Source organism: Buteo buteo, chromosome 10 (genome assembly GCF_964188355.1).
Source record: "Buteo buteo chromosome 10, bButBut1.hap1.1, whole genome shotgun sequence".
NCBI lineage: Eukaryota > Metazoa > Chordata > Aves > Accipitriformes > Accipitridae > Buteo > Buteo buteo.
The window spans coordinates 23,868,674-23,892,631 of NC_134180.1; the positions used below are offsets into that span (position 1 = coordinate 23,868,674).

Genomic DNA, 23,958 nt, shown 5'->3' on the forward strand with positions numbered 1-23,958 from the left:
TCAGGCTTAGCACTTCTTCAGGAAAAAAGCCCAAGCTATATTTAGGCTGCATAACACTTTTCTTATTAAAATTTCTCATAAGTTTGGCTTTAGAAAAGTGGGAGTACTTGTATTCTGATGAATGTTATGCATGCCTCCCTGTTTCTGCTCATTTATTTCCTGAAACAAAGTTCAGCTGTACAGATGCTCAGTGCTGATAACAGTGCTACTTGCCACAGCTGAGAATCCAGAGATAGATGGGTCATCCAAGGAAGGCCAGCCCTCCCAAACTGCTGGGGAAGCTGGCAATTGCAGCAGGCTGACACAGTCTGGCTGACTGCCATGGGTTGCAGACAGTAAGTTGATCCCCAGGAGAAATGTGTGGGAGTGCAAATAAAAGGAGACCCTTCTACCAAGAAATACAAATTCTGAGGTAAGGCAGGATATGGTTAGGTCTCTGAATCCCTTTCTCTGACCTGTACTTATTGGCAGAATAAGACCTGCTTCATTTGGAGGTAGAAACCCTACTTCTATGAAATTTAAATGGTGTTACTATTTACTGGTTCCATAGGGCAAAAATCCTACAGGTGTCAGGTTTCATTTGGCTTGGTAGGTAACATGGGGGTAACCAAGGATTTATAACCTGCAGAGCAAAAGAGAAAATGTGTGTGATGATACTTTCCAAAAGAAATGGAGGTTTTTCAAAAGGATGTTATCTGTAATAGCTGAAAACCTGACAGGACAGAATGAAACTGGCAAGTCCAGTGACTGCTGCTAGTCTCTTCTAATGTAACTGCTCCTTTAGAACAAGTGGATGCAAGCTGTAGATGGTTGGACACAAAGCAGTTTATTATTTCATATACATGGCGATATTACTTGTGAAAATGACTTACGGGCCTAATGCACTTGTATAGTCAATATACTGCTGTAGGTCAGGAGCAAATGCAACTAGAAAACTCCCCAGCTAGCACCAGAGACCACTGAGCTGCTCAGCAATGTTAATATCAAAGAAACAAACCAGACTCATGAATTCGTTAGAGACAAGTACTAGAAATGCTGGGGATCCTGCTTCTGATTTTCTTGACAACACTTTAACTGCTTTGCATGGGTGATTGTAATCAGCAAGAATTGTTATGTGATAGTGCTGAAGCAGAGACTTGAGAAAACACAACTCTCACTTGAGACGCGAAAGACCACAACCTTATTTCTCCACATCTTACAAGGGAAACAAAATCTCCACTGGGCATCTCAAAAGTGCTCATTTACAGAGATGGAAAGAAATAAAATAATTACAAGGCAAAGAAAAATTTCCATGCTATTCTGTGAGAGGCATTCTCTCTGGAGACATGAAAAGAAGAGAAAAGGCAAACCTATTCTCTACTGCACCCAAAGGGTCATTGGTGTCCAGAAGCTACTTACACTTTTTCAGGCTTTTTATAAAGAAAATAAAAGTGGGAAGCCCTTTTAAAAATCCTTTTTAATGCTGTAATAAAGAAGGGACAATGAAAGCTAACTGGATAAAATGAGTGCTGCAGAGAGCATGTTGAAGACCAGATGTGGGGTTCTCTTTTGAGAAGGGGAGAAAAAACCCAAGAAGTTGCCTGGCCTGCAGATAGAAAAATCAAAGATTGGTCTTAATTAAAACTTTTCTATTCTTGTGAAATGATGAGAAAAGCTCTCATATTTTGGGGGATCATAGGTGTAGCTACTTGAAAGTGCTGTCTAGAAACTGATGTTCTATTTTTTTATTTTTTTTTTCAAATGGAGAATAATTGCTTTTTCTGTTTTTTTAAGGTAGCAGGGAAGGCAGAACTTCTTTGTAGGCATGTTGCACTGGGAGTGTTTATTCCAGTGATACCATAAATATTGTGTTTGTGTTATTAAACAATCGCAATGTTTGGGAGGAGAGAAACTTAAGGCAGCACAAAGGCTGTGTTACCTGGCCTGCTTGCCTTTGTGGCACTCCCTGTGGCAGGATGGCTTCTGCGGTGGGGCAATTCTCCTGAGGAGATGCTGGGGGAGGGAAGGCTCACTGTCCCTGCGGAGAGCAGGGTGAAGGTTCAGGGACAGTCCAGGCCAGTAATGCTGAGAAGGTGTATGTGCAACCCCGGGAAGGGGCCTCTCTGCCTCTGGGCAGGAAAGGGGCCATGTCCCTGACCACGGCGGTATTGGCTGTGGCCCTGGTGTGCAGGCTCCTCTCGTGGGATTTTCATGAAGTAGAGAAACAACCAGGGTGAGGTTTGGCCCTGTCCCGGCTTCCCCTTGTACCAAGGCGAATTGGAAGGATAATGGTGAAGGAGGCTCTGGTGTGTACCTGCACCGAGAGAGGGCGAGTGCCCGTGGGCTCAGGCGAGAGGTGCTGCGGTCAGTCACGGAGGCGCGGCTGGGCCGCAGGACGCCCGCCCTTTGGGCAGCGGCGGTGCCACCGCCGTGCCGTGTGAGGCCTGCGGCTGAAGTGCCGTTTCCCAGCGGGGGGAGCGTGTCGTGAAGCCCCTGTGGAGGGTTTCTGCCGAGCCGCGTCCTTTCCCCTCAGTGGCCGTTGGCGCCCGCCGCGGGCCTGAGGTAAAGCGGCGCGAGCCCTGGCTGCGCCGAGGTGCCGGGCCGGGAACGCTCCCGCCTCGTGGTGACAAGCGTCCCCCCAGTCCGCCGGGCCGCCCCGGGACCGGGCCCGGCGCGGGGGGCGCCCGCCCACTTGGGCGTTGCTGTCCGGGCTGGCGGCTCCGCCTCCTCCCGCGCTCGGCTCCGCTCCACTCTGGGACTGCGGGGAGTCGCGGGGAGGCGGTGGCGGTGCGGACACCATGGCTCGTGTGCTGAGCCGGGACCCGGTGGACATTGAGGTACCCACTCACCCTGCCGGGACGTGCGGCTGTCGCTAGCGGGGAGGGGGCTCTGCCCGGCGGCGGCGCGCGGGCCGGGAGCGCCCAGCAAAGTTTGGCTGCGTCAGGAAGTGCCTCGCCGCTGTTGCCGCTGCCCGCCGGCGGCGTCCGGGGCCTCGCTCCGCCGTGCCGCCCCACCGCGGGGTCGGCCGCGGGCAGAGCCAATCCCGGCCTCGGCGGCTGGCCTGGCGCCCGAGCAGCCGCAGCCCTTGTCGGGGGTGGCCTCCAGGGCGGCGGCCTGAGACTTCGCTCCGGCTCTCGCCCCGGTGAGGGGGGCCGCCTCCCGGCCGAAGGGTGTGTGGGGGCTTGAGGGGGCGGTGCCCGGCGCCTCCCCTCCCCTTCCCCTCGCCGCCTCCTGTCACTCCCCGCCGGCGAAGTCGAGGGCTGGGCCTGGGCGAGCCCCGTCTCTCCCGGTGAGGTCTCCATCCTGGCTCTGGCAGGGTTCCTGCTCAGGCGCCGTGGCCTGAGGAGGCCCTGGGCGGCCTCACGTGCCTCAGGCCAGGCCGGACCCTCGCACAGCGCCTCACGGCCTTGGTCTCAGTGACCCTCAGCTGCCTGTGGGCCGTCAGAGGCGTGCAGGCCCTCAGTTCTTCACTGTCCTGCTGTGGGCCAAGCTGAGCTGACGTACTGCACTGTGTCTCCTGGGAGTAAAACAGTTGCATGGGATGCTGAGCAGGATGGCAGAAGTAGCACACTTGCGGCAAGTGGCTTGCAGTACCTGTAGCACTTAACGTCTTTGCATGACATTCCTTGCTGCAGGACGGACTGGGAGCTTGGAAGTAAGGTCCAGACATGGCCTGGTGCAAGGTGGAGGTGAGGTGGAGTGGGACCAAGGCTAGTGCAGTGTAACATCTGGTGAACTCCTGCTGATGTTAACCAGGTTGCATCGTTGGGACTCAAGGTAGCTTTCTGCCACTGTTCACAGGACCTTGCACTTGGCTATAAGCTTCAGCTCTTTCAGAGAGTCTAGTAAAAACCAAAGTGATGATAAACCAGCTTGTAGTTTGACAGTCTTGTTCCCGCCTGACACAACTTTTTGCTGTGGTATACCTTGAAGTTTAAAATATTAGGTTTAGGATAGGCTGTTGCAGCTCATTGACGGCCCAGTCATAATGCGCAAATGTGCACAGCAGCAGCTTGAATACACCTCTAGGTCAGTTGTGACTGAATTTTATCATCAGTTCTTATATTGAGTTTTTGTGTCCAGTCCATTTCCTAACTGAGCTGCTGCTCAATCTGTAACTAATGTCCAGAAATGCTCTTACAGATACTCTGATAAAACTGAAACATGGAATTCATGGGAAGAATGAACTATCGTAGAAGTCTTCCTGGCAGTTAGGGAAGCACTGTGGTATGAAATCAGTCTGCCTTTTACCAGCTCAGTGTTTCAGAGCAGCCAATCTAGGATTTTTCTTCAAGTGTTGAAGTTCATTTTTCTATTAAAAGAGTTTGATTTTGTCAGTACAGGTTTTTGAGTATTTCTGGGACTATGTTGTTTTGCATTTCTTGATATGTATGACTCAGATTCAAAGAACAATATATTATTGTAGGATCGTGTTGGTAATAGTATGCAGCACTACATGCTTTAGAAGACTAACTGGTGGATTTTGAAAAAGACTAGTGTTTGCCTTACTGTCAGGTTGAAAATAGAAACTTTGGTGTTTTCAGCACTCATTTAAATTAGCAAGGAAATCAAGGCAGTCTACTTCTAACCAAGTGCATTGTCCTTTCCCCATCTGTTCGAATAAATTTAGTCACTGTATGATTTGTCTCCTAGAAGAATATATCAATAATTACTGGTAGTCTAATTGCATCTCCCTATCTCCCCCCCCCCCCGGACTTTTTTTGGGGAAAAAAAAGTGGTGTATTTAATACATTTTATTTTTATTTTTCAATAAAAATGTATTTTATCTTTTTCCTTGAAGTAGAGAAAGTGCATGTTAGCTAAGCTTATATTCTTATAGATAAATATTCTAAAAAATTTGGTTGTTCAGTGGAGAAGTCTATCAACATGAGCACTGGCAGCACAACTTGAATGTTTTGGTCACTTTCTTGGCTACAGTATAAAAACTAAATGAATGATTTCATGAAACTTATCTCAGTGATTAGCATCTCAAACATAGTTTGTATAATTAAAATATTAAATATGACCTTTGGAGTCTTGGTACTACTTTAACATTTATTTAGATAGTTAAGGCTGTATAAAAAGACTGATGTCATTGGTTAAAGAGGAGCCAAGAATCTGTGCTAGAAGTAGCTAAAATCACAGCCAATTCTCCAAGTTATTAAAAAAAAGAAAAATTCCAGGAAGCTGTCCCTGAGGAATCTTGTCCCCCTTGGTTGCCTTAGGCAGCAGCTTCAGCTCCTGAGCAAATCTTTTGGCCTAACTGAAGAAGATAAAGAAATTACATGGATAATCTTGTTCTAAAAGTCTGCTTTCTAAATTGTGGAAGACTAGGAGTGTTGTGGTTAAAATATAGGGTCTTCTCCAAAAAATGTTAGTGTTAACCCCCCCCCAAATCCCCCCAAAACCCCAAACAAACCCCAAACTATTCCCAAGCCCACAAACCCCAAACACTGGCTTTTTTTGAATCTGGTCAACTCTATATCAAAACGTGCTGATAATTTTCCTTGGGTGCAGAAACTCCAAGCAAAAGGAAAGAAAGCCCATTCCAAAATAGCTACAGGTGAACATACCTGCCTTGGATGTATGGTGCAAGGACTTGTCTTGGCTTTTTATTTATTGCACTTTTAGATCTTTATAAAAAATTGTGAAACCTACAGTATGAAGACAGCATTCCCTTTCTAACTTGTAATGTGAGACTGTGTTAAATGTACATTCAAACTCCAGATAGTGTTTACAGGCTTCATACGTACCTTTCCCAATGATACTCTGGGAAAGAAAGCCTTCTTTTTTTTTTTCTTCCTTTTTTTTTTTTTAACAGATTCCTTACTATCATTATCATTGTATGTAAACCATACATAATTATATCTCTTGGAAATTTCAGGATTCTTTAAAGAATTAAAGTTGTCAGATCAAGTACTCAGAAATTAATGAATGGCAAAACTGTGAAGTGTCGAGTAGAAACTTAACTTAGTTTCTTGAGTTCATGCAGGATGACCCCAAACTTGAATTACATTATTTAATATTTTACTCTGCATGCTATGTTTTCCTGACTGCGTTTCAGTCCTTCTCTGCAGTCCCTGTAGTCATCTCATTTGGTGATGTTTGGGTGGTGGATACTTTCTACCTTTTTGCCATCCAGTCTACAGCTAGTGAGAGTGGATCTCCCAGCCTTCTTTGGTAAGGGCTGCTTCTCTGCAGAGCAGAGATGCTTGGCCACGCTGTTGTCACAAACCTGAAACACTGATGGTAAATTAAGATCCATGCCCCCAGCATACCTTAGTATGAAACAGCATTATCATTCTTACAGTAGATAAGAGAGTATGTTGGCATTTCACAGATCTAACTGTCCCTCTGAATCATCTATTGCATATGTTTAAAGGGGAGTTGGGTGTTGATGAATGGGTAGTTCCTTGCTGGGCCAACAGCTGGGTACCTAGCATGCTGTCACACCTGTTTCCAGGTGTTAGCACTGATGCCTGACTTGTGAGAATAAAAGGAAAGGTGTGAAGGGCTAGAGCCATGTTCTGAAATAGCAATCTGGGAATTGTCTGAGAATTACCAGCGTAAATTTGTGGCGCTTTCACATATAACGTAATGAACATTGTCACTGTAACTGTGTCAAGCTTTCTCTTAATTTAGTTTTAGAAAGTATAGATGGCTCTTAAGTCACATCTTTTTGTTTGAAAAGTTGTTGTAAAATTCATCCACATAGCTTTATTTGGTGTTACTTTAGAAAGCTAACATTTGCTGTGCTACTTGTGCACTGTACTCTTATTACTGTTGTAGTGTAATCTACAGGTATAAATAAGTTGCTGTTGCCTATTGTGGACAAAAGTTTTACAAACTACATTAACTTCAGGGTGAAGAGGAGTGTTTCTTAAGGGCCAGACTGTGCCCATTGGGTGCTGACCTTAGTGAGGACACAGGAGGCTCCAGGAGTTCCTCAGTGCATAGCAGACATGGGTGTGTTGATTTTGAGTTTCTTCAGCAGCGAGATACACACTGCTCTCTGAAGGCTGCAGAAGGTGGAAGGAGGTTGTAGCCTGTTTGAGCAGTTCACCAAGGATGCAGACAGCACACCTGAACTCAAGGGCTGCAGCTGGTTCTAGGGTTGGGTAGGTAGGGAAACAGGACTTCTTGTGCCATACTTCCTGCTGCATGTAAGAGCCACCTGGGAAGTGCCCCTAAGCCTCAAGGAAGCTTTATTGTACAACCTGCAGTTTCCATACCCCTTAAAGTAGCAGGTTTGATAGCCGTAACAGTTCTTCTTTCCCTGGGATATATACTTAGCGGGTGCTACAAAGTATGGGCTATGACAGCAAGGTAAGCAAGTTTCGTTTGTCAGATTTATTCTTCTCCCAATACAAATGGACTAGAACAGTGAAAGACTGCAGGTAGCAAAGGTGGTGCCTTGAAGGTACATCTGAGAGCTAAGCTTGGTGTCCTCTAAAGGGGAAAGCAGGGCAAAGATTGAAAAATAAAGAATACTGTAAAAACACAGGAAACCTCCAGCAAGGTAGCAAGGAACCCTACTAGTCAGCGTGGCTCGCAAAACTGTCAAGCAATGGTTATGTGAATAAATAGTTGAAGCTAGCTTTCTTTGATCTAGGCTAAACTTTTATTTTAAAAAGCTCCAATTATTACAATGTCTCTCTCTGTTGTAGATACCTGCTAGTTGTTTGAATTTCCATAACAAAGCTTTAATATGTAGAATTTTTTAAAGTTATTGCTTTATAGCTTGCCGTGGTGATCAGATGGCTGCTCCAGATTGATGGCTCTGTCTTCCTAGGGTCATTTGATGAGCAATCGGTGAGGAAACAAAACTTCCTGTTTAGCTATTTTTGTGTAATGAATTTCTCAAGCTCTTTCATTGTTTTAGTGGTTTTATTGTAGTAAACTCTTAGATGAGTGGAACAGCAATTATAACATGATTACTAAGGCCTCATGGAAGATTATAGACCACAATTATCATGTCTTTCTTGGAGAATTGAACAATATGATTTACTCATCAGGTTAAAACTTGGTCTGGCAAGTAGGAAGGAAAGTCTTTTGTATGAAACATTTTATCTTTTCATGTTGTATATGCAAAACCTGTTGATGCTCAAAGAGTTATGTACTGTCTTGCCTCCACTGCCGATAGTCTGCTAAATTGTAGCACTGAAATTCAGTCAAGTCCTCCATAATATATATTGGGATTCAGTCAAGTCCTCCATAATATATATTGGGAAAAAAAAAAATTGGAAAAAATTGGACAAAAAAAATCGATGCTTGTGCTTTTCATTTCCTTTGACCTTTGAGTTTTAATGTCATTCATGAATTCAACTTCAATTTTTTTCCACATTTTTAAAATTTTAAGAAGGTCTTTAAAATAAGACTTGCTACTCCCACCTTTTCTCATGGCTGGGACTTACGAGTTGTCACTGCAGTTAACAACTCTGAAAACAAGAAGGAACTGAAATTAATTTTCCTTTTTGTTACGTAAATGGATTTAATGATGAGTTTATGTTGTAGACTGGACTTGAATTTTATTCTTTCCTCTGCTTAGTGTCACATCTTTTGTGAAAGTAAAATTACATGTTGATATAGGAAGCTGAGATCTGTAAGGCAGGATTTTGCCCATCAGATGTGACAAGAGTGCAGTGTAGTGGTGCAGGGCAGTCTTTTGAGATGCATTTGAAGGGGTGCCATTCTAGCAGCAGGGCAGAACTTACACAGTTTTCAGTGCAGCTGAGAGAGGTGTGGCTGTATCAGATGGACTGGGATTTGCTTGGACCCAAGGCTGCACAGCTATCTCCATCCTACAAGCCAGTTTACATGCATGGTGCAGTTTGTACTACCAGAAAGCACATGCTGCTGCTTTTCAAATGGACACTTTTTAAAAAAACTACTGTCCATCCCATCCTATGCCAATTTGCCAGTGTCCCAGTGCCAATAAAATGACCCAAGGAATACAAACATAGCTGGCACTGAGTTGGGAACACACATCTACTTAAAATGTTGAGAAAAGCTGAAATTCCTGGTGGCTGCAGACAAGCTGGATTGAATGTGTCCTGTTTGTTCTGGCTATGCTAACCCTTTGACAGCACAGAGTTCAAATAAAAAACTGCTTTCTCTCCCTCCCTGGTTGCCTGGCAACCTCCCTCCTCTTATTAGCATATGATTTCTATTCCTTTTTTTTTATTTCATCAGTACAGTGTTACACACTCAGCTCCCTGCCCTGGGCCATCGCCTTTGAGAAGAGCAGAATTTGTGCCTTTATATGAGATGTTGGCAAGTATGTGATTTGGCAAAGAAATCAAACATTTGGGATTAGGAAACCTTTGGCCATAAATGTCTTATCAGAAGCTCAGAGGGTGGCGTTTGTGTGGGCATGTTATTCAAAGTCTTTTCAATTGCTGTCGTTTGTATACTAAGGGCAGATTTCTTCTTGCAGATCAGCACAGCATAAATCTCTGGTGTCTTTACATGTGCATGAGCATCAGATTGTGAAATCTGCCAACAGAGATCGGCTACACAGATCTTGGTTGGCATTTTGTCATCTTGGTCTGTATGCAGTTCAAATGCAATGCCATAATTCAAAATGTAAATATAAAACCCCCCAGATATATCCAGGTCAAATTGGGACTAGGGAAGAAAACAGGTAAAGAAGTGAGTGGAAGAAATGAACTCAATTTTCCAGTTTTCTTCTTATAATAATGATTATTAGAAATAAGAAGAACATTTTGCCTTCAAATTGGCCAGGTGTATTCTTTTATGAAATAACAGGTGATTCAAACTAGGTCTTAAGTTTAACTTCAAATTCCTTTTTTTCTGCTCATAAACTCTTACAGCTGCAGGAAACAGCCAAATCTTTTTTGTTGTTGCAGATGGCAAAGAACATAGAATTCAAGTGGGCAAGTTTTTTTAAATATCATTGGAGAAAAACAACAGCAACAACAAAAATTAGAAACATAGTGAGGATGAAATGCCAAAGCAAGTACATTTGGGGACTGTTTAGATCAAGATATGTATAGGAGTTTTTTCTTAATATTATCCAAACCATAAGCTATTACCCAGTTAAGTTGTAGTTGAATCACCATTCTCAGCCCAGATTGACACCAAAAGGATCCAGTTTTCCTTGCAAGCAGGAAAAATGCAAGAATCTCTTCATGAAGCAGTTTTGATATGTACTCTGTCCTTGAGATGGCTCAGAAAGCACTGCGTAATCTTCCCTAACTACCTTACAACAGAAGAGGGGTTTATTTCCCTTGGAAATGCATCATCTGGATGACTAGCATCTCTATATCAAACACCTAAGTGTATTTGTGAAGGGCTTAGGGTAAATAGAGGTTCCACATTAAACAGCGGCAGGCCTTAGTCAAAGCCATGAGATGTTTTAGTTCCCTTAGACATCCGTGTATTAGCACGCATTGTGAGTGGTGGGAGGTGACTTACTCTGTCCAATAGCAGTAGAATGTCAACCTTAGATGGCCAGTACTTGGGTCACATTGCTCACGCTGAGGATGGGGAGAAATACACCCATACCTTTGATGTGTAGTCTCAGAACAAACAAAATAACTCACTTTTTCAACACCCTTGTTTTCTTACTGTGGACTGAGTTAGGCAATTTCACTCCTGCCCTCTGTCAAAATACTTAAACCTTATGAAACATCTCATCTTTTACCATGGTCGGAGATGCCTCGCTAAACCAATGTGGAATTTTGAGTGTTTTTAGGTCTTGCAGAGACTTCACCATTTGAAATTAGGGTAAACCCACCTATAAAAGTATTTTGGTTTTAATAATGCTTCCAGTATTTACACATACAGTTTCAGAAAGCTTTCTTAGTATGATAATTATTAATAAATGTGATGTGGGTATTTTATTTGTAAATTTAAAGTGATAAACACAGTGAAGTCCTTGAAATGCCAAACCTTTCATCTTTGCTCAAGCCAAGGTTCAATTTTATTTCCAGTATGACATTTGCTGCCTGAAGTGTTACAAGTGACATGACCTTAAAATGATGTTTATTTTAGTTCATTGAAATGATTGGCCTTTCCAGTTCAACTTGACACCAACAGTGCAAATGGGAGACGGCAGACATGCTTGCCTGTGACTTCATTTGAAAGCTAATTAAAAAAATATCTAGGTGATGAATCTAAATATTTCCATTTAGATGGGATGGTAGTCATCAGTTAAAGGCAATCATCGTGCATTCTGACATTTTAATTTCAGGTTCAAAAACAATTATATATGTAATTAAAGGGAGAAGTGTCCCGGCAGCCAAACTGTCTGATTTACATGTCTTGCTGGTGTATGCAGTTTTTTTAATAGATGTACCTGTGCACACCACTTTGAGAATATAGAAATGAGGTGGAAAAATTGTAAGCTGTTTTGAAAGTTTGACGTTAGTTAATCTTTCTTCCTAATGATGTACTTCTTTCAAGTATTAGTCATATGCACAATGTCATTAGGTTTATATTTATGATGGAGATTGGACTCTATGCCATTTTCAGATAGGTTGTTGTGGTACCTAGTTTATTTTTTAATATATTGCTGCACACTTTCCTTGGTTCTTTGTTGTGATTTTGTTAGCTGTGCTCTGAGAGGCCTTATTTAAATTGCAACTTCTTATGTTGGAATGAACTGTCATGGCCAGGGTTTTCTTGGTCAACAAAACATTTGACCAACTTGGAGAGAATGAAGCAGACTGCTGTGTAGGAGATGCATCACTGAAATTTGAGCTACTGTTTCCTAAGACAGAGATGTTTGGTTGTGCTGTATGGTCTGCACAGGACTGTCTACCCAGTGTTGAGAGAGGTCCTCATACTGCCCAATCACATCTCCATTAGTTGATTAAGGAGTAATAATATTGTGCTCTGAAGGGAGCCCTTTGCAGTCTTGAGATGAAAGGACAGAAAGCAGGACATGTCCTTCTGGGTGAGGAGAAATGGGCTGATAAGTATGTGGAGGGATCTAGAGGGAAGGAGAAATAAAATAGGCTCTGCAAGCAAGCTATTGCTGAATTTAACAATCACAGCATTTTCCTTAACATCCATTGCACTGTCAGCATCTCTACTAGCATCTACCTCATAATAAAATGCTTGGCTTTGCCTTGATTGTGAAGGGCATTCTATGAAACCTAATTCTGTTCAGCTCTTAACAATAAGCTGACTACCCTCCCATCCAGGCATGTCTAGCATCCATGCAAAACTGCAGAATGCATGTGTGAAAGTAGGTAGAAGTGTTAGAATAGGTTATTAAAAATGTAGACCCATAATGTGAGTAAAGAAGATTGGAAGTATAAAAAGAGGTTTTACACCTGGAAGTTATTATAGTTATTTAGATTGAGCAAGAATAATAACCAATTGTTTTCTAAGATGTATGACACATTTATGAAAAACCTTGAAGGATAAATGGATCTTTTTAGTATGCTACTTCCACAAAGGACTCTATGAATAAAATAATAGTGAGAGAACTCTCAGTGGATGCTGAATACTGCTAATTGATGAAATTATTACTTATTACACTGCAACTGAACTCTGCTTAGAAACACTATTTTCAGTATGATTTTTTGAAAATGACAGCTGAAATGTAAGAGGCTTTGTATTGAAAGTGAATAGTGATAATTTCTTGATATCTTTGAAATGAAGGATATTTCAGTGACAGTTAAAACTGAGAAAAGTGGTTGTGTTTTTTTTTAAGTGCTCAGATTATGGAATATTGCTATGGAAATAAAATGAACTTTTCTGAAATCAATAAAGTAGACATAATGTGGATTTATGAGGCATTTAAAATAATTTTAAGTATCCTTATTTATAATAAAGCAGTCAATTATTTGTGTCAGCAGTTTTCATATTATGTCACATGTTAAGGTTAAAAATGAGGTTTGTGAGATAGGGTGTAGCCATCGCATTTAGGAAAACTCTAATTGTAAATTAAATCAGTATTGAAGAAGAACTCCATGATTTACTGCTCAGGGCAAAAATGGGAATGAGTACCAAATTTGGCTTTGATTTAGTACTGATGAAATTAAAGCCCACTGTCCTTCTTGGTGTGTCATTTTAGGTCTATGTACTAGCTCTTAAGGAATATTATCAGTAATTGGTGTGAGGATCTGTGTGCAAAGTATCATGTGTAGTGTAATATTTTGGAACATAACTGCAGGTGAGTACAAGATCTGATTTCAGCCTTAACAAATTTGTTCATCAGTGTTAGATGTATACCTCCCTCCCTGTTAATTGGCAGTCTTCAGAATCTGAGGGACAAAGTAAGCGTGTGCAAATTCACTCACACACTTGCATGTGGGTGCGTGTGCATGCTAATGACAGGAACGTGGGATGGGAGATTAGAGGTGGTTCCCAGACTTATTTGGGAGCTATGTTTGATACTGCCCTTCTTTCAGTTCCAATTGAAAACCAAAATTTTAAAGATTTTAGTAAGCTCATACATAGCTCTTCAAAACAGATGGAAGTGAGAGAGTGACAAAAGAGTTGGGAGGAAAAAAAAAATCAAACAAGATAACCACAGTAGAAGCTGTTCTAGAATGCTGGTGATAAAATGCAGAACTGAAATGAATACAGAACAGAAAAAAAGAAAATATTATCTCTTCTCAAAAAACCTGCATTCTGAGTAAAATGTCAGCAGTGAGCAGTAACCAATACTATTGACTGCTGAAGGGCCAGTTCCTCTTTGTTAGGATATGATAAGAAATAGTTTTCAGAAGACTGTAGAATATTTGTTCTTAAGTAAAGCAGAGTAGCTTGCATGCTGCCAAACCTTGGCACCAGGTGAGGAGATAAGATGAACTGATTTAAGAACCTCAAGAAGTATTAAGCACAAAAGCAAAGTTAGCTCATTTTTAACTCCCAGCATAATGTTCTCTGTGCACTTAATCAATGAGCCCTTAATGAAAAATATATAAGCAGTCTTGAGAGAGAGTTGGGTCAAAACTCTTCTAATGTTGGAGCAGTGTTCTTGTCATATTTGCTCTCTGATGTGCTTTTGTAATCTTAGATGAACAGCTAATCAGCTCAGTTTCATCCAGGTTAGCCTTAAATCCTGGTCAGTGGAAGGCAGGAACATGGGGATGGAGGTCTTCTCTTTCCAGGGTGACTCCAGTAACCATTAGACTATTATGCAAAAGTGACTGCTCTTGTCATTTCCTGTGACTCTTCCCCCCTTTTCCCCTCGTTTCAAATGGAAGCTAGGAAACTCATGCATTTGAGTAGAGGTAAGTGTTTAAACTCAGGTAGAGTTTTAAGCTGAGAACCATCATCCCAGAGAAATGTTTGTGCAAATGCTGCCAGTTGGTGTGTAAGTCCAGGAGGGTGAGAGAGAGCAACCATGGTGGTTGTGTACTTCTTGGCTATTTGGTGTTTTGTCACAACTAGCTGGGGTGTTCTGCTTCACATGCTGGGAGCTGTTGAATCCCTTCCTCAGTTGCTGTAAGAGGAAGTTGACTTGGGCATGCAACTTCCACTTCTGGAGTTAGTCACCTGCCTTACAAAACCTACCTGTCTGTGAATGTAGGCCTCTGCTCAGGAAAAGTGAGCAAACAATAGCTAAAAGAAGAGCTGACCTAAAGTCAAGCTGAAGAAGGTAAAGACCAAATCCACATTGAACTGTTGGTTCTTCTGGCATGTTTCTGAAGCTGTCAGGTGGAGAAGAGTGGGAGGATAGTTAAAACACATAACAGTTACCTGGGTACTTTTCCTTTGCATCATTTCTAGTGTACTAAATAATGTTACTCTGTTATAGCTGTTCCTGTTACTCTGCAATATTTGCTGTTGCTCATACCAAACCACAAACAAAGGGATGCTGATCTGAGACAAGTGTTTGTTAATATTTCCATCCTAACTGAATGACAGCTTTGTGGTCTTGTATTTTGTAGTCTAGGAAGGACAGCTTAGTCCTGTCAGCAAGATGGGAATTTTATTTTTTTCAAAAGTCCAATACTTAAATTTTTCTGCAGCTTGGAATCCAAGGCTTTAGAATCATTACAGTATGTTTATAGGAGAACTACTTAACTATATTTTTAGAAAAACTTAGAAATGATAAAAATAGTAATTCTTCCCTGTTCAAAGGTCTCAGCAGAAATAAAGTTTGGCTTAATAAGTAAAAGAGTTGGAAAATAATGCTACTACATATAACACCCTTTATAAAGTATTTTAAAAATAAGTTTTCTGTATAAGCATGTGACAAAGTATGATAGATCAGAATCCAAATGTTTGCTGGCATGTTTTTAGATTGGGCAGCCTAATTTGATTATCCTATTTTTTTAAGAGTATCACCTCTGCCTCCGGGCCACATCTTTAGCAGTATTTAATGTCAGTAAGATTTAAAAATCAAAATTGTTGAATAAGAGCAAAGAACTCCAAGGAATTGCTTTGTATTCCCCATTATTGATATATGTTCCACTGTCATCTATAATGCATGTGATGCCCTATGAATTTACAGAATGTCACATTTCTTTGCTTAAAGGTGTCAACATAGGATCACTGTGTGCTTCTGCAAAAGAAGACAATGACATGTTAAAAGGAAGAGGAAAACTTGGCAACAGTTTCCTCTTGCCTTACTTGCATGGGCTGTCAAATTTTGTTGTTTGAAGATTGGCTGTGTTATTTTTCAATTATCAGATGTTTAATAATATTTTAATATGTGACTTCACACATCAAACCCTTACTGTTTATAGTATATAATTAACAAATTCCTCGTATTTCCATTTTCCTTCTACATGCTGATTTTTTTTTCCTTTTTGATTAGGATGCTGTGATGTATACACAAAGTTACTAGAAAATCAATAGTTCCATCGTCAGTTTTGTATTTTACCATTGTATTAAACAGTTGCTACTGAAATGTTTGTAGAAGTTTGCACATTAGTTGCATATGAGTAAGTTTATTTGTTGCTTCTTAATGTTGCAACAAATTTAGAAAGTCAGTACTGATAGATAGTTGGCATGTTCTTGGAACAAATATAAATGTTCACGTTTCAAGCACTGAATGTACTAGATGTTTTAGATGTATATTGTTGCTCTCATCCTCGTATTTCAGGTTTATTCATCAGACTTTGAAAATCACCTTTTAACAAAGTTCAGAAGATTGCTTTGCTCAGCTGAAGTTAGTTCAGCTGATTTTGCTAATGTTTAAACTTAAAGCAGTAATAACATTTAATGCTAATTTCTCTCCTATGATCAAAAGTCAGTAGAGCATTCATTTTTCATTAACTGACATGTCTCTAATGCAAGTTTGGGTTTTGGCTAAGCAAACACCTGCAATTGAGGGTTCAATAGAGAGGTTCAGTTATGGGGAGACAGTGGCCTGTTTTTGGTTTTGGCACCAAATTAATCTCCAAAGGCAACTGAGCTTGCTTTCTCATTCAATCTGTTTGTCTTCTTGCAGAAAAATAGAAGTGAGATGTAAATGTATGTGTGTGATAATGATCCTTTTTGCTGTGAGATATTCATTAAATGACTGTCTGTATAAGTGAGCAGTTACAAATGTTGTTTAGTATTTCTCATGTAACAGGGCAATTTGGTGCACAAGCGATTGAGGCATAGATAAATATAGTGAGGAAACCAAAAACTTCTGTTATACCTGTGATGCAAACCTAAATATTTTATGAAGCTTTAAGTTTTGATTTGTAAAGAAGGAAGATATTTTTATTAGGAAGATGAAAAAAGGTAACTTTGAGTGTAGTGGGTTTCATAGTCTGTGGAGACAATGCATGTGCTTATTTTTAAAGTAACAGGAGTCATGAAGCTAAGAATCAAGGCTGTGACATGAATTGCTCTGGGTTTTTTTGCACCTAGCCAATTGGTTGAATGATTAAGACTGTCCAGTTAGAGAGAAAATCGGTTAAAATGTTAAATGTAGGTGTGGAAGGATAGCTGCACCAAACTTTAAACCATTCTATTTTTAAAGGCTGTAAATTAAATAATATTTTTGTCAACAAAATGAATACATAATAGTGAATTCAACTTTGAGTACATCCATGAGATCTGTGCACAGCTACACCTTCTCTGAATTTGTTGTGTTCACCCTAATAGATTTTGACGTAGTGTATTGTTTATAGTGTGAAAACATGATGTTGTCACAGAGCAGGGTGTTCCTGGGGAAGCCTCAGATCTGACAACTTTATCTTATGGTATGGTGGAGTTTGAGCCTGCTTTAAGCTATTTGGCTTTTAAGGTATACATGCTTGTGTTAAGTATGTGAATAATTCACTGAATGCTGGGTTACTACTTGGGTACTTAAAGTTAAGCACGGAGGGTGAGTATTCACTTGAGTTTTCCCTGTGAGGGTCAAGGTGCTTCTGCAGAGATCAGTTGTGTCAAGGAGGTAGCATGCAGAGTTTCTAGCAGCATATTTTACCACCCAGAGCTCTTCCAGCAGAGGAGTGGTTGGTATCTATGGGAAGCAAGTAACACTTTTCTTTTTCAGTAGACCTTTTAGAATTTACAGTAATACCTAGCATAAATGCATTGCTGAGGTAGAGGAATCAAGCTCTTAATCTGAAAGTTAACGTGTCAACAAAATTAGGTAAACCATGTTTAGGGTTGTGTAATTTTGCTACTTTGTTAATCTGTAATGCATTAACTTTGCTTATGTAACAGAAAGTGCATGAAGTATACCACACTTTTGTTAATATAGACATATTCCTGACTTTTGTGGGAGTGATTTAGAAAACTGCTCATTTTGCTAAGAGGCAGTATTTACATACTGCAGGGAAATCTGAGGACCATGAAAATCTGTAGTGGTAAAACTGTTCTGGAAATCCCACTTTCTAAGTATCTAGTAATGGATCTAGGACTACACCTCTAGGATACCGGTATGCTATGATATTATTACAGGATAAAGAATAGTCTTACTCTCACTAAATATTAGAGGCTGTGTAAGGAGTGCAAGAAGACAGAAAGGTGTTTAGTCTGATATAGCAGCAGTCTGTCTTATGGGGAAATCTAAAGCTATGTGGAAGTGTAAAGATGAAGATATAGTACTTAAGCGCTATGCTAACAGTAGTGACGTGTCAGTGCACAGCTAGAATATGCTTACTACAAGATCATCCACTGGCCTTTGAGTTCTTGCTCCTTTTTGAGGCTCTGACCTTGTGTGGCTTAGAGAAGAAATAAGTTGTGATTAAAAGTTGAGTCTTTTCCCAGCTGCGTTTGAGCTCCCCCCCCCCCGCCACCCATATGCGTACCAGGATTCAGGCACCCATATGTGCACCAGGATTCAGGGTCAGGCCCCAGTCCCCGGAGCCTGTTGGCTTCTCAGCCTCTGTCTCACAGGAGGCTGCAGCGCTGCTGCTCTTCTGGTACATTTCCTAGTCACAGGCTGGCTGTCACTCCACAGAAGTGGAGCCCCATCTTCCAGCTCTCGGGACCTTGAGGACTCTGGTTTGAAGATTTCATAATAATGTCAATTACCGGTTCTTGGGCATGGATGCAGAGGGTCACCTGGAGAGTTTATCCGAGACATGAGAGGGTTGCGGCTTGTCACGCTATGATATACTGTAATATAAATGAGTTTGCAGTCAGCTTGTGACTTTGCTCACATGTGCAGCCATTTGTCTCAGTAACAGAAAACATATCTGGTAATATACAAAAATAAGTCTTTGGGGGTTTCCCCTCTGAGTCCCATGCTGTCTGGCATGCTTTCTGCTTCTAGAATTGGGTTCTCCAAAGGCTGACTACACTATTCCTCTGACATCTGTGGTCATTTCATGTTTCATCAAGCTTTCCCTGGCCTTTGTCGCCTCACAATTAAACCAGGCTTGAAATACTATGAAAGCACAGTCTTTTCTCCTTTTTGAAATTTTTTGATGAATTCCTAAGATGTATTATCAGCCAGGTTCTATAAATTGTTTGTAAAGATTCTCATCATTTCAGATCCCCCATAAGGAAATACACATTTGACACAACTGTCAATTTATGACATATTCTATCATACATAAGCATGAGGGAGAAATTCACAACATTTTCCCATATTCCTTCAATAATGAAAAATAATATAGAGCTAGCTTTGGAAGACATGACTTAGATGCTTTTTTTTGAAATCTCGTTTATCTTTTAGTGTTACAAACTCTTCCTAGGACTAGAAATTGCTCTTGCTCATTTGGTAATGAACCTTCCACTTGTAATAGTGAGGGACTTTACACGGTGTTTGAAGTGCTGCATCTAACTGTGAGTGCTTCATGCAGCTTTGCAAAAGGCAGAGTAGATGTGAGAAAGAAAATGTGAACTTGGCAGTTCAAAAAAGATATTAATAGATAGAGTTCAAGCCTTAGTCATCCTTTTCTTAACTGACATGATTTTTAAACAATACTCATTATTCTGGGTCATCTAATCTCATGAAAACAAACACTTCTAGCTTTAGTTCTTTGGTCTTTGACTGACTAACAATAATAAAATTAGTTTCATGTTCAGCTATACTAGAAAATATCAGGGGAAAAAACCCAGGTACTTGTTTCTGTCAGTGAATTAACACTTGCATAGCTTTGAAATTAATTGTTTAATATGCTCATTACTCTTAGAAAAAAGAAATATGTTCTCATTATGTTCACTTGGTGAACATACATATCTTGCAATACATTTAACATTACTTGCTGCGAGGGAGATTACAACTCTTTTTAAGGAAATTGGGTAGATTAATGGAATGGGGTGGCTTAAATTGCTCTCCACATGCATTCCCTAGCATGCCTAGCCTACTCCTGAATTTTAATTGAGAGAGATATGTATATATAACAATATTTATACATATATATATAAAAAATGTAAAAGAGTTTAGCTGAGGATAGTCTGTGAAGCAACTGGATTAAAACAGGATATAACATCTGTGTTGCAGGGGCTGGGTTAGGTAAATATGCTGTATGCTAAAACAAAGTGAATAACACATGGACCGCATTTTGTGCCCATAATCATAGTCAGCATGTGAACAGTTACATTTTTAGTAGCTTCATTGTGACTGTATGCGTATTGATTTGTGGTGAACTTCAGCCGGCGTTTTGGGGCCATTCATAAGAAACTTCCCGAACAAGCTAGAGAAAGTGGACAGAATCCTTGGAAAGAGCAAATTATTACTTTGTCTTATTAAGAAGCCTATACAGTTTTAATAACGCAACCTGTGACGGAGCCTGAAGAGGGTTTTTCTGATCCTTATTCTGGCTTTGAATTACCAGTAACAAAGGTGAGAATTACTAAGGACTAAGTACTCCTGGTGTAGCTGATTGGTTTTAATAGTAGTTTTTCCAGAAGCAGAGTAATCTTAACTGTGGAATTTTTACCAAATTTCCTGTTTCGAATGAGAGGTAAGGTCCACATAACCAGGACACCTTGCTAAGGCTGTTACTTTGGGGGCAGGGGGGGAGGGGGGAAGAAAAAAGCTGAAGACTTCAAAGCTTAGTGCTTCAAAGAAAAGCTTTCAGAATTTGGAGTGATGTCATGTATTTTACAAAGACAATGCTAGACTAGCAGGACTTTTTGATGACTGCCTTGAAGTTACTGCAGTCCCACCTATGACGTAAATTGTACTTTTTTTCTTAACACCATCCCCTCTCTGCCTGCACCCCTGCCCTGTTGGTGTTGGAGCGTTCTTAATAAGCATAGTGCTCCCATAACTTTATATTTTATTTTGCTGAATAGGCATTTAGTTAAAAATCAGATTTAATTGCAATAGCTTCATAAGATTTCAGCTAAAAGGGTGGCTTTACGAGATGGGAATAAAAGGAGTGTGACACTTTTAATGAAATTAAAAATGAAATTAAATTTGTATACCAGAAATTTATGTTGGATCACCGCAGAGCATGTGCCAAACTTGTCTTGATTTACCCCAAAATGCTGTGTCAGAAACAGGACTCCCAAATGCAGAATGTGTCCTATCCCAAATAACTGCCTTGAAATCACTTATTTGGACTAATATTGATTCAAATTCTTGGTAAATTACTCACTGTAATATAACATGCTGTTTTAAAACTTTTACAGCCTTTTCATTAATAGAAGATAGTGAAGATTAGAGCTAGTATTTTTTTATGTAGACTTCTTAATCATAGCCTTTAAAGTAGAAGCTAAGCAATAAATATGTAATTAATATCTTATGGCAAGTTTATTCTCAGAAGCTACGTTACTGTGTTGGCACAGATCAACATAACCATTTATCACTAAATTCTCAAAATTTAAAAACTGTAGCTATCACTTATGCATGCTAGTCATTCTCAATGTACATTACATATGAGTAGTTTATAGCATTTTAGGATACTTGCAACCTAAATCAATACGTATTAGTCATAATGAATATGTTCCCTTCTAGAAGAGGATGTATTAGGGAATTAAAGAATTCTTTAATATTTTTTAGCTTATAATAATCTTTGTCTTTTAAAAGACATAAGAGAAATCATTGTCATGGGTTATCAAACCAATTCCTTAAGGTAGTTGTATTTGAGGGAGTCATCTACAATATATATTGAGTTGTGTTCTGTAGAGACAGACCACTTGGCTTTCTTCCCAAAGTGATCTTCAAAATTAATCTATGGAAATAATGAAAGAAAGTGTAATACTTTCTTGGTTCCCATAATCATTGGTGTTGTGCAGAGCCACAGGCTTAACTCTACTATGCATGTTGTGCGGCTGTGCCACAAGTGTGTACTCAACGTGGGCTGAATTTACTTCTGTGTACTTACTCATAGCGCTATTTCTTTCTCCATCAATGTAGTACCTAAATAGTTTTCTACAGAATACAGCAGCGTTATATTCTGATTTGCAGCCATTAATGATAATGGATTTATACCTACTTTGTTTTTAATGAAATAAATGTGGCCATTTATGTAAAACACTAAATATATAATTCATAGGTTTCCCCATTACTATACAAATAGCGTCTTAATGTGAAATCCAAAGCTCATAGTACTCTGAAAAGTGATGTATTATGTACCCACATCCTCCATTGGGGAACTTGAGTCTTGCCCTTTCAACATCTGGAGAGATCAAACAACAGCTCATCTAGCAAGAATGAGAATTTATGTAGCAGAATAAGCATGGGATTGGGACAAGCAAGCTCACAGATGCCCAAATAATTCTCCTCACCAATGAGCTCTTCCCCGGTCAGATGGCCAGTGTCTTTGAGAGATTGGGGGTCCTAGGCTTCCTTTCTTGCATGTCCAAGGGAGTTTATTTTTGTTTAGCTGGGTGCATACATGAAGTGTTAGTGGCAACACTCCCTCTAGAACTTTCTTCTCAGTGATTTTCCACTTATTGGCTCACCTACCTGAATTTATTTGTTAAATTTACTAAATGTCTGACTAGCCATAAGCTGCGGAAAACCAACCAGGGAACTGAAATGAATAGGAAGAAAACACCCTCACTAATTTTTCTTTCTGACAGTTTAACAGACCCCAAAGCATTTACATTACTTTCCCATTTAGGCAGTTAACTTCTGAGCCGTTCTTAAACACCAGGGACCTCTAGCTAGAACAGCCACCTTGGTCAGCAATCCAAGATTTAGGCAGATAGTATTTTATTTACGTAGTGGGAATATAAGCAATTTTTATATTGTATATGTGATTTAGTATGTTCTGTGCCAGTTTTATTTCAGATTTAATTCTGGGACATGCTGCGCTACGTAGTCCTTTTGGATTTCTGCAACTGTTGTGCTTGGAGCCATGCTCCTGCTGCAGAATTCCAACAGGAGCAAACATATGGGGATTCTTCCGTCCTTGGCTTGCCCCACCATTTGTTCCATGTTTTAAACCAACTGGTGCTGTACCCAGTGGAGTACATCTGTTACAGTTTATTACTAGAAATTTGCAATTCATTTCAGTGTGCTAAAATAATTATAATATTCGTGGCCAAGAATACGGCATTAAGCAATTACAAAAGAGAGTAGGCAAAATTTTTCTAAAGTGTTTGTGTGATTCAGGACCTACTGCCCAGTTTGGGTGATTTGGGCACTCAACAGTCTATCACCAATGAGTCAGATGTGCTCTGACAGTTGAGTTCAATCATCCTGAGAAATTAAAGTAGCAACTGAGATGCTGTGACATTGTTTATGTGAATGTCCCTGCTCTGTTTTAATTGAGAAGGAAATAAATTAGCATAACCCACCACTGAATGTATTTGGTTGCCACATCTTGCCTGAGGTACCCAGCTGGGGAACACCCAGAAATGGAGCAGAGTCTTTACTGCTGGAATTGCAGAGGCACATCTGATAACATCCTCTAACTCTTCCTGAAAGTCAACAGCATGTAGGCTGCTAAATAATCTATACCTTTTTGAATGTTGTACCCCACTTTTTTGTCTCTCTGCTTCAGGCAAGCTGGGAGTTACTACATTGGGCTATGTTGTTATTTGCAGGTAAAATTTTCAAGTAGGTGAGATTTCTGTTTTGTGGGAAAAATGGATTACTGACCAGTCCAGAGTAAGTATTAAATAGTTGATAAGAAAGTGACCCTGTTGCATAAAAAAAAAGTCCCCATAAACAGCACAATAAAATCTTAATACAACAGATAACTACTTCATCATTATCACCCACTCAAGCAGACTTTTAAAATAAGGAAGCATTCTGATCATCATCAGCAAGTTCAGTCTCCATTTCTGAAGTCAGTCTCGCACATCTTTGACATATATTAACAAAATAAACACACCATGTTCACCACAGTGGAGAAGTATAGTGCTAAAGTCAAGTTCTTTTAAAGGAAAACTTACTTACAAAACCAGTTCCAGGAGTTACAACCAAAAATATGCCTGTTTTTGTTCTCCATCACAGACCTGAGTCTGGATCTGTTGCTTGCACTTTGTTCACATTATACCTTGAATTAAATGAGATCAGTTTTGCTATGGAAACCTGTCATTCACCTGATTTGAAAAAGAGCTTGGGTTCCAAAAAGCTGATTTAATTTTTCAAGGTACACTAGTATAATGAAAGATATTACAAACTTCATTCTGCCTGTGTCATCAGACCACCACTGGCACTTGAAAATACGGCTGTATTCCCAACATTTGTTTGTG

General features: G+C 40.1%; 1 protein-coding gene across 4 annotated transcripts in view; it reads left to right on the top strand.

The window, feature by feature from the left end:
* The first annotated feature begins 2,598 nt into the window (after positions 1-2,598).
* Positions 2,599-23,958, top strand: part of DPYD (dihydropyrimidine dehydrogenase) — a 371,706-nt gene continuing 350,346 nt past the window's right edge. For all 4 annotated transcript variants that reach the window (XR_012652042.1, XM_075038929.1, XM_075038930.1 and 1 more), the window contains exon 1: positions 2,599-2,816. Coding sequence is in view for 3 of the 4 variants with exons in the window: in XM_075038929.1 (XP_074895030.1) it covers positions 2,778-2,816 (39 nt within the window). In the remaining variant the exon portion in view is untranslated. The remainder of the gene's footprint in view (positions 2,817-23,958) is intronic.